The sequence below is a fragment of the Meriones unguiculatus genome, chromosome 1, assembly GCF_030254825.1.
Source record: "Meriones unguiculatus strain TT.TT164.6M chromosome 1, Bangor_MerUng_6.1, whole genome shotgun sequence".
In the NCBI taxonomy this organism is placed as follows: Eukaryota; Metazoa; Chordata; class Mammalia; order Rodentia; family Muridae; genus Meriones; species Meriones unguiculatus.
Window position 1 is genome coordinate 138,989,390 of NC_083349.1, and position 15,871 is coordinate 139,005,260.

The following is a 15,871-nucleotide window of genomic DNA, read 5'->3' on the forward strand; positions in this document are numbered from 1 at the left end:
TTCCGTGCTTTGGTTTGTGTCTGGATGCAGTGCCCAGATCCCTGTGTGACTAGAGGTTGTTTTCCCACTCTCATGTCTCTCTGTGTCCATCTGTTTGTCCCACCTACATCTCCGTTTCATCTTCTGTGTTAGAGCTGCGACACCGAGAGACCCTCCACCATGTATTGACCTGTGAACCCAGAAAGCCCCGGGTTCTCTCCACGATATGTACACAAGCACAGTAAGGGTTTCCTCCTTCCTTTTTTATTTTATTACTTCTTAAAGTCTTATTTTACTTCATTTGACTGCTGTTTGTCACAACCCCCCCCCCCAAGAAAAACCAACAACAGAGTCTCATGTAGCCAAGACTAGCTTTGAACTTGTTTGTGTAGCTGATAGCAACCTTGGGCTCCTCGTCCTCCTGCCTTCACCTCCTGAATGCTAGGTTGACAGGTAGGGACCACCAAGCCTGGGTAAAACTTACATGTTCTTAATGTGTAGATGTTGGGAATCCTGTGCCACTTGGAGTGGAGCTAGTCCGTTGGCTTTGTGGCCGGGAGGAATAAGGGACAAACAAGGGGTCCGTAAAAACATCCTTTTCTGTCTACTACAGTAGCACAGCGCCTGCTGTCAGTCCTGGATGCTCTCTGTCAGGCTTTATCTAAAGAACTGTGTAATTATCTGTGTGTTCTAGAGACCAAAGTGCAGAGAACACAGCACCGAGACAGCATCCTACAGCTCTATCACGCACTTCGTGGATGGCACACTTAATAGCACGCGTATTTGGCAAATGTTGGTCATGCTTTTCCATTCTGCACTGCTGTATACTCACAGCTATGTGTCATTTGGTTCATTAGTGACAAAATGGCTGATGTAACCTGAAATTAATTCTGCCTGCCACTTATAAACCATGCTGTGCTTGCCACTTTTAATGTATAAATGCAGAATTTCATGAGTTTAAAAAGAGCCATCTCCTAAAATGGGTTAGCACTGATCCCCGTAAAATGAGTCTCCACATTGTCCACAGATCCTTGGCCTTTCTTCTTCATGCTGCTAACTATGCTCTGAGCATGATAATGAATAGTACAGGTTCGAGGGTTGTTTTGGTTTTTTTTGTTTGTTTGTTTTGGCAGACTCCATATTAATTCTACACCAGGTCTTTCTAATTGGAGCCCAAGTGTTGAGGCCGGTGTAAAAGCTCCGTTTAATGATGGCATTTCTTCTAATAAAGGGCACATTCCTCCCAGAGCCAGCTCATTTTGGACACTTACTCTTGGGTGCTATTCCTGTGGCTGTAACAAATGCCCGACAGGAACAATTTAGAACAAGAAGGGCTTATTTTGGCTCTTAGAGGGGATATGATCCATCATAGCTTGAAGCCAGGACCCGGAGGCCACTAAGTGCGTTGGATTCCACAGGCAGGAAACAGATGCGAATGCAGATGCTAAAAGTGATGTCTGCCTTTGCTCTTTCTATTCAGTAGGGCATCAGCCCCTGGCATGTAGGAGCTGCCGTCCACATACTGGGAGGCTCTTCTCTTCTTTAGGTAAACCTCTCTGCAACTACTCTCAGAGACAGAGCTAGATGTGTTTCTCCTAAGTGATTGTGAATCTGGTCAGGTTGACAATGAAGATTAACTTCTATCAGTGGCTGGGACGGGGGTGGGGAGTGTAAAACATCATTTAGATATTTTCTAAAATTATAACAGTAACTTAGTTCTTTAGCCAATTTATAGGTTATCATAAAGCACTGTAAGATTTTCCTCTCAACTTGAAAATCCTTTCAGTAATAATTTTCTGTATGTTCTTTTCATGTACTTTACCTGTTCTACCTTACAGTCTGTTACTTATATCTGTCTTGACTTAGCAATTTTTTTAGGAACAGAATTTCTGGGCTATATATTCTTGTACTCTTGTCTTCTGCCTTGTTCTCAGACTATAAGCCACTGATCCCCCTATTAATCATTTCAAATAACAGTAGGAATCCAGAAAAGCATTCAGATCAGACTTTGGAAGTTAGTCACCTGTGGTATACATGCCTGGATGTTTAGGAGGCCCAGTGGTAAAGTAGGGTTGGGAGGACGGGGGTAGAGAGAGAATTCCTGTTCTGTGAACCTGCCCCATGTCGTGAAATACTAAATCTCAAAGGATAATTAACCTCTGGAGAACTAGAGTGCTTAGGGAGTTGCCTTCTTCCCTTGGGTTCATTAAATATAATTGACAAATACGTGTTTTGCTGGATACATTATACAATGGGTTACTCTGATTCATACATCCATTATAAAATGAATAAATGAGAGGTAATTAATGTATATGTCATCTCATACACTTGTACTTTTTGTGGTAAGAACTTTTAAGATCTGTCTATCTGAAATTTTATATCCTTTAAGGAAATCTTCTCATGTACCCTATTCCTCTCCCAGCCCACTAATTCTCAGCCAATTCTTCTCAGTTATCTAGTCTTTTGTTTTGTTTTGTTTTGTTTTGTTTTGTCTTTAGAGACAGGGTTTCTCCTTGTAGCCTTGGCTGTCTTGGACTCTCTTTTTAGACCAGGCTGGCCTCAAATTCACAGAGATCCACCTGTCTCTGCCTCCCCGAGTGCTGGGATCACAGGCATGCACCACCATGCCAGGCAGGCATTCTAATCTTGAGGTTAACTTTTTTTCATACCAGTATGTAAATATCTGTCGAGGCTCTCCTTTGTAGTGATGAGTATTTTTTTACCCAAAGTAATGTTAGTGTTCTGATGACTTGTTCAACCTTGTGGTTGTAAGGTCATGATAATGAAGGGTCACTGTAAAAATAAGATCAACAGTTTCAATGATGGCAAAATAAATATTAGTGCCATGATGGTCCTCTGGAGCTGCTCCTTGTGGGTCAGCTGCTGGCACTGGGTGCTGTTTTCTTGTTTTGCTTTTCTGGAACCATACACTCCCTTTGCTGTTCTTTGGTTAAGGAAGTAGCTCATGAGAAGAGCCTACATTTTTGTGGGGCATGGGGGCAGAGCACATGTGTTGCAGCCAGTCCTTCCGCTCAATCGTCTTCCCACTGCTTGACTGGGAGTTCTTTATCCTGGAGAAACTGAGTCAACTGCAGATGGCAATTACTGCACCACTGTCACCAATTATCGTCCTAGGATAATGAAATTAGCTACATCTAGGACTTTATTTTATATTTTCCTAAGTTCTAGAATGCATCCAACTCTTAAGTTATTTTTCTTTTCCCCTACACTCTTTCATCTATTTTTTCCATTACTTTGGCACTCCCTTCAGACACCCAGCAGCCAGCAGCCTTCTTGACGCCCTTTCTGTCTTTGCCCCTCTCTCCTCTCCATGGCACTGTTATTCAGGCACTGATGCATTTCACTGCTCATACTTGCTCTTCCTCCATCCATTTCTTTCCTGAGAGCAGACGCCTCCTTTTGTTTCTTCTTTAATTTCTCCAGGATGCCATACCGCTGACGAATTACTTTTTGACTATCTAATTCCCTAGAAAGAATTCTCTTTTTGCTTTTAAGGAAAGGAGGGGCGGAAGGAAGCAGAAAGGGCAGAAGAAAGCAGAAGACTGCAGACTAAACAAATGCAGCACCATTGGGCCAGTAGGAAGTCTAGGCAGTTTAATGGGGTCCCACTCCCATCCTGGAGAATGTGAGCTCTCTGTTTTCTCATTATTGTTGAGATTTTCCCTCCTTCCTTTGTACTTGCCATGTGGTGTTGCAAGTGTCCCCATCAGATCCCGCCACAGAGGTCTTGGTAAAATGATTTTTCATTTGAAAAATATAACAAAATCTCAAAAATTGTGTCAAATGTATCTTATTCTCTAAGAATTCTGGGAGCGGGGTGTGGTGGCACAGGCCTGTAATCCCAGCATTAGGGAAGGCAGAGGCAGTCGGAGCTCTCTTAGTTTGAGGCCAGCCTGGTCTATAAAGGAGTCCAGGATAGCCAAGGCTACCCAGAGAAGACCTCGAGAAAGAAAATTAAAAGAATTCTGGGACTTCTGAACTGTTTGTGAAACTGTGTGTGGTTCACCTGGGTCTTCTACACACCCTAGCTCCTGATGATGCTGATGGTGACGGCGAGGTGAGGGTTGAAGGCAAAAGGATGATAGTGGGAAGAGAGCAGAGGCCGTGATGACCAGATGGGACAGTGGGAGAGGCCAAGTCGGGAAGATAGCTGCCAGGACAGATGGATTAGAACACATGCCGCTTGGTCTTTGTTTCCTAGCCTCTGGGTTTTGAAAGGAACCAGCAATGCCCCGTGCAGCATCCTGAAGCTGCTAGAGGGTTGCGGTCCATCCTTGTGTCCAGATGGCTGGCCCTTCCTGCTGGCTATGGTGGGACTGAGCCTCCTTCTCTTCTTCCCTCAGACACCCAGTTCAAATTGAGTGGTTGAGGGCGGGGTGGAGAAGGGAGAGTCCCAGGGAAGTGGAGAACAGGTTGAAGGTTCTGAAACCTGCCACACCTCACTCTCACTGCCATTCTCTGAGACAGGGACGCCACCACAGGCATCCTTTTCTTTGTTACTGCCTCTCTTTTAAAACAAACACGTTGACAAAGACAGCGTTGGCTACTCATTGCTTTCCATTACCATTTAGGGAGAATAAAAGGAAGACCCTATGTGTCTGGGTTGTAGATAAGGTTTGCAGGTTTTCCAGTGTGATTGAAGTCATTTTGTATCCTTGGTTTTAGGGGACATTGTAGTACTATAAATTAATGACGGGGATTATTCAGGAAATAATGCTGACAAATAATGATATAGATTCAAGACCATCAGGGGTTGGCTTTATTGTTTTCCCCACTATCCAAACTCACTTTAGGTGGAGTGAGGATTTATAAAAAAAAAAAAAAAAAAAAAAAATGAGTCAGTGTTTTTAAGTGAGTCACTTTGAGCGGTTCCGTTTTCTGGTGAGGATACAGTGAAGAGGCCTGGTACCTTCTTGTTTAAAATGTTGAGAGGAGGGGGCAATTAAAAGAGAGGCTGTGTCTTTGAAGTGTATATGCTGGCATTTTCACATTAGCTTCCTTTTTGTAGTCCTTGCCTTAGAATTGAGAAAATTACATGTGAAATAAACATTGTCTTCTGCACACCATGCTGTGATAATGTCATTGTAATTGGGATAAAAAAGAAAAACAGATAATTCTGGACTGACTAGATTCCTTTCTGTTTGTCAAAGTGTCCTGTATCCTAATAAATTCTCAGAAAATGCCATTTTGAGTTTCTTTATTATATCATAAAAAGAATGTAACTTTGATTTTATTACAATCGCTTTTGTGGCTTCAATTTCAGGAAAAATCGTTGTTTTTAACAATTCTTGAATGCCAAATCTTGAGGTTTGTTTTTAGGCTTCTCATGTCTGGTAGATCATTATCTGTAGGCCTTATGGAGTTGTTTTTTTAAGGTAAAGCTCTTTTATGATCTCATTGCCCACTGTCTGTTTGAAGAGTAACTGTTGGTGAAGCGTTATGTCCGACAGCCAGGGCTGGAGGACAGGGTGTCATGGCTACAAGCCTGCTGCCTGCTCCTAACTCTCTGCCAGTGAGTCTCCAGTTCCTAGAAATTGGGAAACTCATGTATTAATGTGTAAACCTGTTCCTCAAGGATCATTTCTAGTTTCTATCAATTTTGTGTGCTGGTAAAGTCTGAAACCATAAGCCTGAGCTTATGAGCCTGTGGAAGCGCTTTCTCTTCTTAGACTACACGGTCCGTTTCCTTCTTCCCGTAACTCGTGTGTCTCTCTTTTGTCTTAGGACTGGCAGTCTCCCTCCAGCTGTTCCATGGCGACATTGAACAAATCAGGAGAGAGTACTCCTCGGTGTTCTCTCACGGAGTGTCCATAACGCGGAAGCTGGGTTTTTCTAACATCATCATGCCTGGTAGGTGACTTCGTCTGCACCAAAATGCCGAAGTTCGCGCCTAGTCTGTGGTTCTGACACTTGAGAAAATTGTCAGGTTGTCAGCTTTGAAGTGTTCAGGTGGCCCATGGAGCACGAGCGAATTAAGAACTGTTATCTGAAATGAGGTACCTCTGGTGGCCATGGCTGCGTTTCCCTTATGCCTGTAACAGCAACCAAAGCTGAGCTACCATCCAAAATACTTGATCTCTTTGTGGACAGGTTTACATCACGCTAGCTGATATCTTCACAGGGCTGTTGTTTTCCTTCTTGAACATGGAGAACAGTATGTGATAAGCACAAGACATGATGAGTTACGATAGTTGATCAAAATATAATAAACGTGTGTTTAAAAAACCATGCTCAGTGAAGGCCAGCTCATTTCTGCGAGTACCTCCGTGCGTTTTAGACGCTGTTGAAGGGGATATGAACATCTGGAACCAAAGGGGGTGATGATCAGAGGACGTAACGGTGAAGCTTTAATGTTTGATATCAGTACCTCTTTATAAAGAAAACCTTTTACTTTAATATGGTTTAAGACTATCTTGTATATTGAGTAAATTTTTCACATTATATCTGTTTTCATTTTTTATTATTCATACAGCAGGATCTGTATGAATAATAAATGTAGTGATCGCAGCCCTTCTTGGGGTTCTTGTTCTCCTCAGTGCAGATAGTAAACATCTGCTGTGACTCCACCGCCCAGTTCAGACCTAGTGGTAGAATTGCTTAGACAAGACCCCAGCTGCCCTGTATTTCCCACAGTACCATCTACTGATCGCTTGATTGAAAGCTATTCATGCAGGAAAGGCTGGGAGAGCAGCTTGGAAGGCCTTCTGCAATGAACTGGCCGCGTCATCCTTAGCGTCTTTCAGGACTGTTGTGGAAAACGACTGTTTATAGATCTGTTTACTTGGTGACATCCTAGCCAGTGGATCCCGCAAGCAATCATTATTTCTCCTAGTTGCTATAAATAACTGGTATTTCCTCTTTAACAAAGAAGAAAAACATTCATCCCACTGGGAAGCAAATTGATGGGCAAATCTAATATAAAAAACCATGTGTGGAGCAGAGCACGGCCAGCCGCCTGGAGGATTCCACATCTCGGTCCCTGGGCTGTGTCATCAAGGAGTGGAAACATGTAAAGCACTTCTCCGGCTGAGCACTTGTCTGGGTGGCTCTGCGCTCCTGTTGCTCTTGTATGGCGTTAATAATAGGGGGATGGGGAGTGGGGCTAGCTTCTGTCTCTTTCTGGCAGGGCTCTGTAACAGATGCTTTATACCGTCCAAGGAAACAGTCTCTCCAGACACAAACAGATCTGCATGCCTTAGACTGCAAGAAAAGTTTTCTGAAAGCACTTCATTATTTCTTTTCTTTTTTTCTTGTCTTCTTTGACTTCCTAATGTTCCACACAAGCTGGAGATAGGAGAGATGTGTGTAGTTGCTTTAGCTCCCAGACTCACAGGAATTTTTACAGTGAGACACACAGTCATTGCTCTACGGTCCTTTGTTGTTTCCAGACTGCCCAGTTCATTCTCGCCAGTGGCTGAGTGGAAATTGGAGTTGAATGCTCCAATAAAAATGTTTATGAACAGCATTTCTGGTCAGTGTCCTGTGGGTGGTGCATGCATGCATGGCCCCACCCACCTCGTTTTCTAGACTGTTCTTCAACGTTCATTTGCATCTAGTTCTCTGATGGGGTCAGGACAGGTGAGACGTGCACATCCCACACCAAGAGGAGCAGTTAAGTTAGCACAGTCAACCTCTCCACAAACTGATGGCCTGTGCCCTTGACACAGACAGAACTGTTTTTCAGGTCCACAGCACATAATCAGTGTTCCTTTTGAAAGTGGGAAAGCTGGAATCGGGAAGCCTTCCCTTGGCCTTGCTGTTGTACAGGGGGCTCACTTTCACCTGTATGAAGGGAGAAGAGGGACGTGCTTTTGTGCTTTCAGGCCCAGGGGGCAGACATTCAGTGCTTATTGTTTTAGTATTAATTAATTATTAATTGTTGTTATTTTAGTATACGGATTTATAGCTGCAGAAAGCCATTTTCTAAGATACCTTATCACTGTGATATACAAACCAGATACTATCTCTGAGGGAAATTTCATGTTGCAGGCTGTGACGGGGAACAGCAAATACTTAAATGTCTGCTCCCCACAGAAATATAGAGTGAGCCTAAGTGTAATTTCAAATAGCAAGGAGCCTTTATTTTAAAGAATAAGAAGTGGTAAACTTGATTTCAGCAGCACATGTTGTTAAACTGAGTGCATCCCCAAGTATCATACCTCAGTAGGTGATCTACAGAGGAATGTTCTGATGAGTTATTCACACTGTTTTCCAGTCTCAGTCTTTGAAAGCTGCTGAGTGTTGGACATTCCCAGCACATGTCTCCATAGCCAAGTCACATTTCAACTACTCAGTTGACACATGGAAGCAGTTACTATGTTGGATGGACTGGTCCTAAGTGTCTTAGCAGACCCCATGGAAGCCAGGCCCAGGCCATTCCGACTGCGAGGAGGTCTGAGTTCCACCAGACATCTTGGAACGGTTGACTGGTGTGTCTGAAAGGTCCTAAGAGGCTGCCTGTCCCCTCCGCACACCACGTAAGCACTCACTCCTGCTCTAGGTTTACATTCCAGGCAAATCATTGTCCTATCGTGTTCTGCTACCTCGTCTTCCTGGCTTATGCCCTGTCCCCTGCAGATGTGCTGTCACAAAGTGATTGGCTAAACTGACACTTTTTGTTAGAAAATCCATCGTTAATACTAAAAGATTTTTACAAATCTTTCAGGCTTCTAGCCCCTATAAGAATTAAGTGTAACTGCTAGACTACTAGGAGGAGTAAGACTGAGTTCGGAGACTAATTTTGATACTGAACTTAAGATTTATTTAAATTTATTTTGCAGATAACTTGGCAACTTATAGATCTGGCATAATAATATAATAGATATGTTTCCCTGCTGTTTTTTAAAAAGGAATTCCATTCTTTTAAATGTAGGTATTATGCTTTGCTGCTTACTGTAAGAAAGCACATGTAATGGATAGAATTGGTCCTGCAGAGATCCTCATTTTGGAGAAAATAGATGAGAGCTGGTGTTATATGGTTTAATCTTCCTTAAAAATATGTCCTACTCGGTCAAGATCGCTCATGCCCCTAATCCCAGCTACTTGAGGCCTGAGGAAGAAGAATGGCAAATTCAGGGCCTGCCTGAGTTTGTAAAAGTGTTTTCTAAATTCAGCTAAAGTTTACTGAGCCTTGACCGGAGTTGTTGAGATTCCGCCTCACACAGGGGTCGTCACTTCTCTCAGATGTGAATCCTGGTCACTTAGAAAGGTGGTGTACTTTCACGCCGAAGATGTCGGTGAGAGACAAGGGGTTTCCTTCCAGCCAAGGGTCAGACCAGCCACCGGTGGTTCCCAGAACCAGCGTTCGTGTTCCAGGACTAGCCTGACCAGCGCACAATGGCATTGTATCTTCCTTGAAATCTCCTGTGGTGGCGACCGCTGAGTTCACACGCTTTCGCCACTTCAGTTAAACATTTAAACACGCTAGTTTCATCTACCAAGTGCAATGGCTGGTGCCTTCCTATAAATGCAAGAGAAGATCTAGCTAATCACTCCAGTGCTTTGTGAAGAACCGAACTCATGGGCGCATTCAGTAAAGCGCCCTGTTGCTGCGCATACTGCAGGGACCGCTGCGGTGGAATACCCCTTGTCTAGAGCTGGGAAGGCCGGAAGTGTTTGAGATGTCAGAGGTGTGTGAGAATTGAAAATTTTTCCCATGCAGCTGGGAGCACTTGGGAGGAGGCAGAGGCAAGCCAGTTTCTGCACCTGCAGCCAGCCTGATCTACAAAGTAAGTTACAGGCCAGGCAAGGCTACATAGTGAGACCCTGTATAAAATAAAGAAAGGCCGAGGAGACAGAGGAAGAAAGAAAGAAACAAAATTTCCATGTAATTTATTGGTTGAACATCCCTGCAATAAAAATCTGGAATGTTCTGGTGTCTTTGACTCTGAGTGTTGTGTTGGTATTCAAAAGGTTTTGGGTTTTTCAATTAGGGATGTTCACCGTCGTCAGTTATCTTTGTGTGGGGAATCTTAAGTCATTTGTATATTTTCTTTTCTTAACTGAGGGTATTGTTCTCTGATTCCCTAAACTACAAATGCTCAAAGAAAGAGCTGGGCCAGCCCTGCTGTGACCCTGTACAGTGGTTCCATGATGAAGCCCACATCTACTTTGTGCCAGAGTCCAGAACAGTACAAGACACAAGGGCATACCTTCTGACAGAGGAAACCTTGCTCATTTCTGTCATCAGTTATCCTAGTGACTGCATGCATGGTGTGCTTTCATTTCCTTCCCACTAATATGACTATCTTGCCTACAGTAGTTTAAGAAACCCTTAGGTGTGTGCAGGCTTCCTGGCTAGTAGGTCTGCTAAAGAGAAGCGAGTCCTGCACATTAAATTTACAGGGCAGTGAGTCTGAGATGTGAGGACTTAATATACATTGTCACAAAACTAGCTCCTCTCGCTAGCACAGTGAGTCCATTTCATACTGTGCAGTTTGTCTCCTAATTACCCAAGATGCTTTCCTAACGCGGGTTGGGCTTGCTAGTCTTCTCCAGAATCTTCAAGTACGTTGATTTTAATTAGCTCTCGTTTCAACTTTCTCCTTCTGCATATTTTGGCAAAATGTGGCACCTTGTGGTACTGGAACATAGCAAGCTGTGAAATTCCTGGAGAGAGGCGTGTTGTTGAACACCACCAGAAAAGAATGCTCTTCTCATTGTGTGTTCTCTTTGCAAAGGAATCTTGCTTAATCTAGAGGATTTGAAAAAAAAAAATGGGAGGAGGATAATACAGGAATGGGAACAGAATATTAAAGCATACATCTAAGGGCTTTTCTTTTTAAAACAATGGCTTTTGTTCTTTGAAAGTGTAAAACACTCATATAGTGTATATTGATCACATCCACCCATGACTGCTTTCCTCATTATCCCTCTAGTGACTCCATCCTTCTCCCTCCCAACTTCATGCTCTGTTTTTACTTTTATTTTTTAATTAAGAAACCCGGGAATCCAGTCCAAGCTGCCCGGATGCACGTGGGATCATCCACCCTACCAGGAGCCCCAAAGGAAAGTGATCTTTCCTCTCTCGGCTCCCTCAGCTGCCGCAAGCTCCTTCAGCACAAGAGGGTATCCCATCTATGAGGAATGTTGATCAGTCTGGTCTGCTGCGCATGTGTGTACTCTAGTCCAGGCGTTCCTTTATAATCATAGAAACAGCATTAAAGCAAAGGCATCATAGGGACCAATAACATGGCTCAGGGGAGCTGAGTGCTGTGGCACACACCTTTAACCCCAGCACGCAGAAAACAGAGGCAGTGAGTTTGAGGCCAGCCTGGTCTACAAAGTGAGGCCAGGACAGCCAGGGCTGCACAGAGAAACCCTGTCTCAAAACCAAACAAACAAGATGGCTCAGGGAGTAAAGTGCTTACAGTAAAGGCTAATGGCCTAAACTCCATCCTGAGAATCCACATAAAGGTAGGACAGAACTCATCCAAAAGATTATTCTTTGAACTCCATATATGAAGCATGGTTTGTCCCCTCCCAAATACTACTACTACTACTAATAATAATAATATGTTGAAGTTTCAAAGCACCCTGTCTAATATCTGTCTTCTCTTCACCTCTGCCTTTACTTCTCTACTGTATTAATAACACAGGCAGTGGAGTCCCGGGGGTTGTTATTGTACTGTCTGGACTTAGTTCTCAGAGAAATGGGCAGAAGCAGAGCTAGAGCCTTCATTTCCTTATTCCGATTGTCCTATGACCCTATCAGCATTAGGCATATCTGAATTCAAGCATTTCTTTCATAGGAAAGGATGGAAGGATGTAGGTATCATGACTTCAGTTGGCTTTGAGAATTTATGCGAGGCTCAAGCATCTTTATTCCGTGCTGCATTGTTGAGGTGTGCCGCCCTGCCTGTTCTTACCAGGGCCCTCTTACTGTTAACTGCCATCACTCCTCCCCTGGCCCAGTCGCTCCCGTCTACCTCTTTCATCTTTTATCCACAACGCTAACCACTGAGAATCATGCTTTACATTTTACTTTTTATTACATCCGGCTCATGAGGACTAGAGAAGTGACTCTGGGAGTTGTTGCTTGCTGCAGAAGCGTAAGGAACAGAGTTTAGATCCCCAGCGCTGCATATGAGCCAGGCTTGTTGACATGCCTCTGTGATCCTGGCATGGGGATGTGGAGACAGGAGGACTTGCTGGGCAGTCATGGTAACTAAAACACACCCTCAAAAAATAAGGTGGAGGGTGATAGAGGGAGCCACCTAACACATGTCTGCCTTCCATGCACACACGCAGAAGCACACATGAACTCACCACATACAGCAGGCACACAAAGACCTAACTTCTGCCCCGTGCACAGTGGCATTTACTCAGTCTAGAATAGCGTGTCTGTACATAGGAACTACTTGCGACGTGTGTGAACAGCGGAAAGAGAAGAACGTGACAGTGGCGGTGCGTCTCCTGGCCTTTCATCCCTTGAGCCTCCATCGTGGACACGCAACAATCCTTTCAAACCTCCCTCATCCCCCTTGCCTTGCTGAAGTTGGAGTGGCTGTGGCCTTCCAGTAGAGGACAACAAAAACATGGAGTCATTTTTTCAGGATAGTAAATCCCTTTGTGGATTGGAAAGGCTGATCACTACTATGAGAAATTCTCAAGGTAGAAAACCCCTGTGGCTAGACTTCCTGTCAACCAGTGTGTGGATTTTAGTTGCTGAGGTGTGTTACCCATTCCATGGCGCAAGAAAATGGCTAGCTATCATCTTTAAAGTGGCTTGCCTTGAATGCTGTTATCTTATTTGCCAAGTCTGTTAATGGGGAAATTGTTGTCAGGAAATGGCCTCCTACACAGTTCACTGAGCAAACGTGCCGTCCCCACTGGCAGCCCAGCGCTCGCCAAGTCCCTTATTAACTCAAAAAGTTGGTTGGTGTGTTGTGGACTCTGGGATGGAATTTCTAAAATGAACATCATTAAAGGGGTATTTGTGTGCAGAGATACATATTTGGCCCTCTGTGTCCACAGCAAACAGTTCCACTGATTCACTGATTTGGCATTGAAAATATTCAATATAGACAACCTTTTTCTTTGCTACTTAATATTTTCTAAACAATGCAGCACAGCAACTACTTCCGTGGCATTGGATGAAGGCTGCACAGACATGTTTCAAATATGTTAGGAGATGTATGTCAGTTCTGCACAAGTCATTATACTAGTTTGTATGAGGAACTTGAACATTTGGGGATTTTGGTACCTGTGAGTGTTCCTAGAACCAACGTTAGAGCTTACTAAGGGACATCTTTGATGTGATGAGATCAGTTATGAAAGAGCTAGCAAACTGGTGAAATTTTTGAGCCACTGTCTAGAAACTGAAAAGTGTGGGAGCAGTTATAACAAAACACTTTCAAAGAATCTGATTCAGGGCAGGGGGAGGATGACAGAATCCCACTATATTGCCTTGGCTGGTCCAGAACTGTAGAGCAGGCTGGTCTTGAACTCACAGAAATCCACATGCTTCAGCATCCCAGAAGCTTGAATTAGAGGTGTGCCACCACACCTGGCTACATATAATCTTAAATGTGTTGAAATAAATTGTTTTTCTCCAGTACTTGTAAATTTCTTATTTTCTGACATTGGATTTCATGAGCTGTGTGAGAATTCCAAAATTCATGAGACCTCTCTGTCAACTGTTCCACCAATGTATGTTTTATATACTTTTTTAAAGGGCATTTAAGGTTTACTGCTTCTTCGACCTTACACAGTTCATCAGTTTTATACCTGTCTGTGTCCTAGTCAGCCAGGGGCTACCATAAGCAATTGTCTTTGTGGAGGAAAGTGACTGGATATGTTGGCTAACCCTGGTATTGGAGAACAAGGGCAGCTTTTGGTAACAGCTTTAACCAGGAAGTTGTACAAAACTCCCAGCTATGTGTGTGCAACTGTTTTCCTTCTGGTGATTTGTTTCCTTATGGGAAGTTTGTTTGTTTGTTTGTTTAATTAAAAGACAATGCTACAAGGACTAGAGAGATGGCTCAGAAGTTAAGAGCACTGAATGCTCTTCTAGAGGTTCAGTTCCCAGCAACCGCATGGCAGCTCACAACTGTCTGTGACTCCAATATCTGACACCCTCACACACACGTACATCCAGGCAAAACACCAGTCCACATACAGGAAAAATAAATTATAAAAGGACAATATTACTTTGATTCCTCAAATGTTTGAAAGTTCTGTTAACCAAGCTGAGATGCCAGCCTCACTACCCGCCACCGTCTCCAGTCATGGCTACTTGCTACTGACTTGTCCTTTTCTTCTAAGTTTGCTAGTTGCCTTCAGTTTTTGTCTCCTGGAGTAATAAGAGAGGGATACTACTAAAAGACACCCAAGTTGTGTAAATTACCAAGGTGAAAATACAGATTATTTTTGTGTATCTTGAGAAAGTTTGAATCTAGGCTCTTTCTCCTTCATTTTACAGTTTGATGGTATGAAATAATAAGTCAAGTTTATTTGTGTGGCTGAGTTATTCTACATCTGTTCACAAAGCAATAATCTGGATTCTCCCAGCACTGAGATCATTTTGTCCATGAATTCTGGAAAAGATTTATGTTGTAATTGTACTCTTCTCAGGTCCTGCCATTTCATTCCATTTCGGTAATTCTTCTCTCTAAAGAGCTGCGTGACTCTCAAACAGTAATACAGGCTTTTGGAGCTGTGGCTGCTAGGCTGTCGTTTGGTATCACACCTCATAAATGAAATAAAGGAAATATCGGGAACTGGAGAGACAGCTCCCTCCTACCCAGCCGCCGCATTTGTCTCCTAAGTGAACATTTGCTGTGCTGCAGCGTCAGCTTCGCACAGGCCAGCCTGGGCCCTCCTCTGCTATTTATTGGCAGTGAGGGTAGAAGACCATTTTATAACAGTGTGAATGCCTTGAGTCTGTTATATGTGTGATGTAACAATAACCACATACTTTTATAAACTCAAGTTTCTCTTGGTAGAGCATTCCGTATCCTGTGTCCTGTTATATGTAACATGCTTTTCCTTTTCCTTTCCAATAGGTGAAATGCGGAATGACTTATACATCACCGTAGAAAGGGGAGAATTTGAGAAAGGAGGGAAGAGTGTGGCCAGAAATGTGGAAGTTACAATGTTCATTATAGATAGTAATGGGCAGCCCTTAAAGGTATGTCAGCCCGGATGGCCCTGGGGCGACCGTTAACACCTACTGTGACTTCATCTCTAATTGTGGTCATTGCTTTAATTTCGCAGGTACAGTGTTTTGTTTTGTTTTTTTCTTAAGGTGGTATAGTTTTCTTTTCTTTCTTAAAAGTTCATTATGTCCTCCACAGAAAAGAAAATTAGAAAACCAAAAGGTGTTTACATTTTGCTCACTTTGTATATCAGTAATTTTATTACAGCAGTCATTTTTTAGTACATTTTTTTACTAGCATTTAATTTTTTCCTACTCTTTTGCTCTGGAAATTGGGGAAAAATAATACCAAACAAAAAGTACCATGTTTAGTTCTATAATGTTTTTAGCCAAAGTGTTTGGTACTACTTGTTGCTTGGGGAAGCACTAGCAGACCCTCTCTGGGAAGATGTGTTTTCTGTGAACACAGCTTGGTGGAGAAGAATGCTTGTTCTTCTAAAGCAGCGATTCTTAACCTTGCAATTGCTGCGACTCTTTAATACTGTTCCTCATGTTGTGGTGAACCTCAACCATGAAATTATTTTCATTGCTGCCCCATCACTGTAAATTTGCTGCTGTTAGGAATCGTAATGCGAATTATCTGTGTTTTCTGATGGTCTTGAGCCATCCCTGTGAAAGGGTCGTGCAACCTACGGTTGAGAACCATGTCCTGGATCTTGGAAGAGGCTCCAGCTTCAGTGGGCTGGGGTTTTGGTTTCCCAGAGTTGAATTCTC

General features: G+C 43.2%; 1 protein-coding gene across 4 annotated transcripts in view; it reads left to right on the plus strand.

The window, feature by feature from the left end:
• Dock4 (dedicator of cytokinesis 4) overlaps positions 1–15,871 on the plus strand; it is a 385,661-nt gene that overhangs the window by 228,543 nt on the left and 141,247 nt on the right. For all 4 annotated transcript variants that reach the window (XM_060367419.1, XM_060367426.1, XM_060367422.1 and 1 more), the window contains 2 exons: positions 5,725–5,850; positions 15,006–15,130. In XM_060367419.1, the coding sequence (XP_060223402.1) occupies positions 5,725–5,850; positions 15,006–15,130 (251 nt within the window). The remainder of the gene's footprint in view (positions 1–5,724; positions 5,851–15,005; positions 15,131–15,871) is intronic.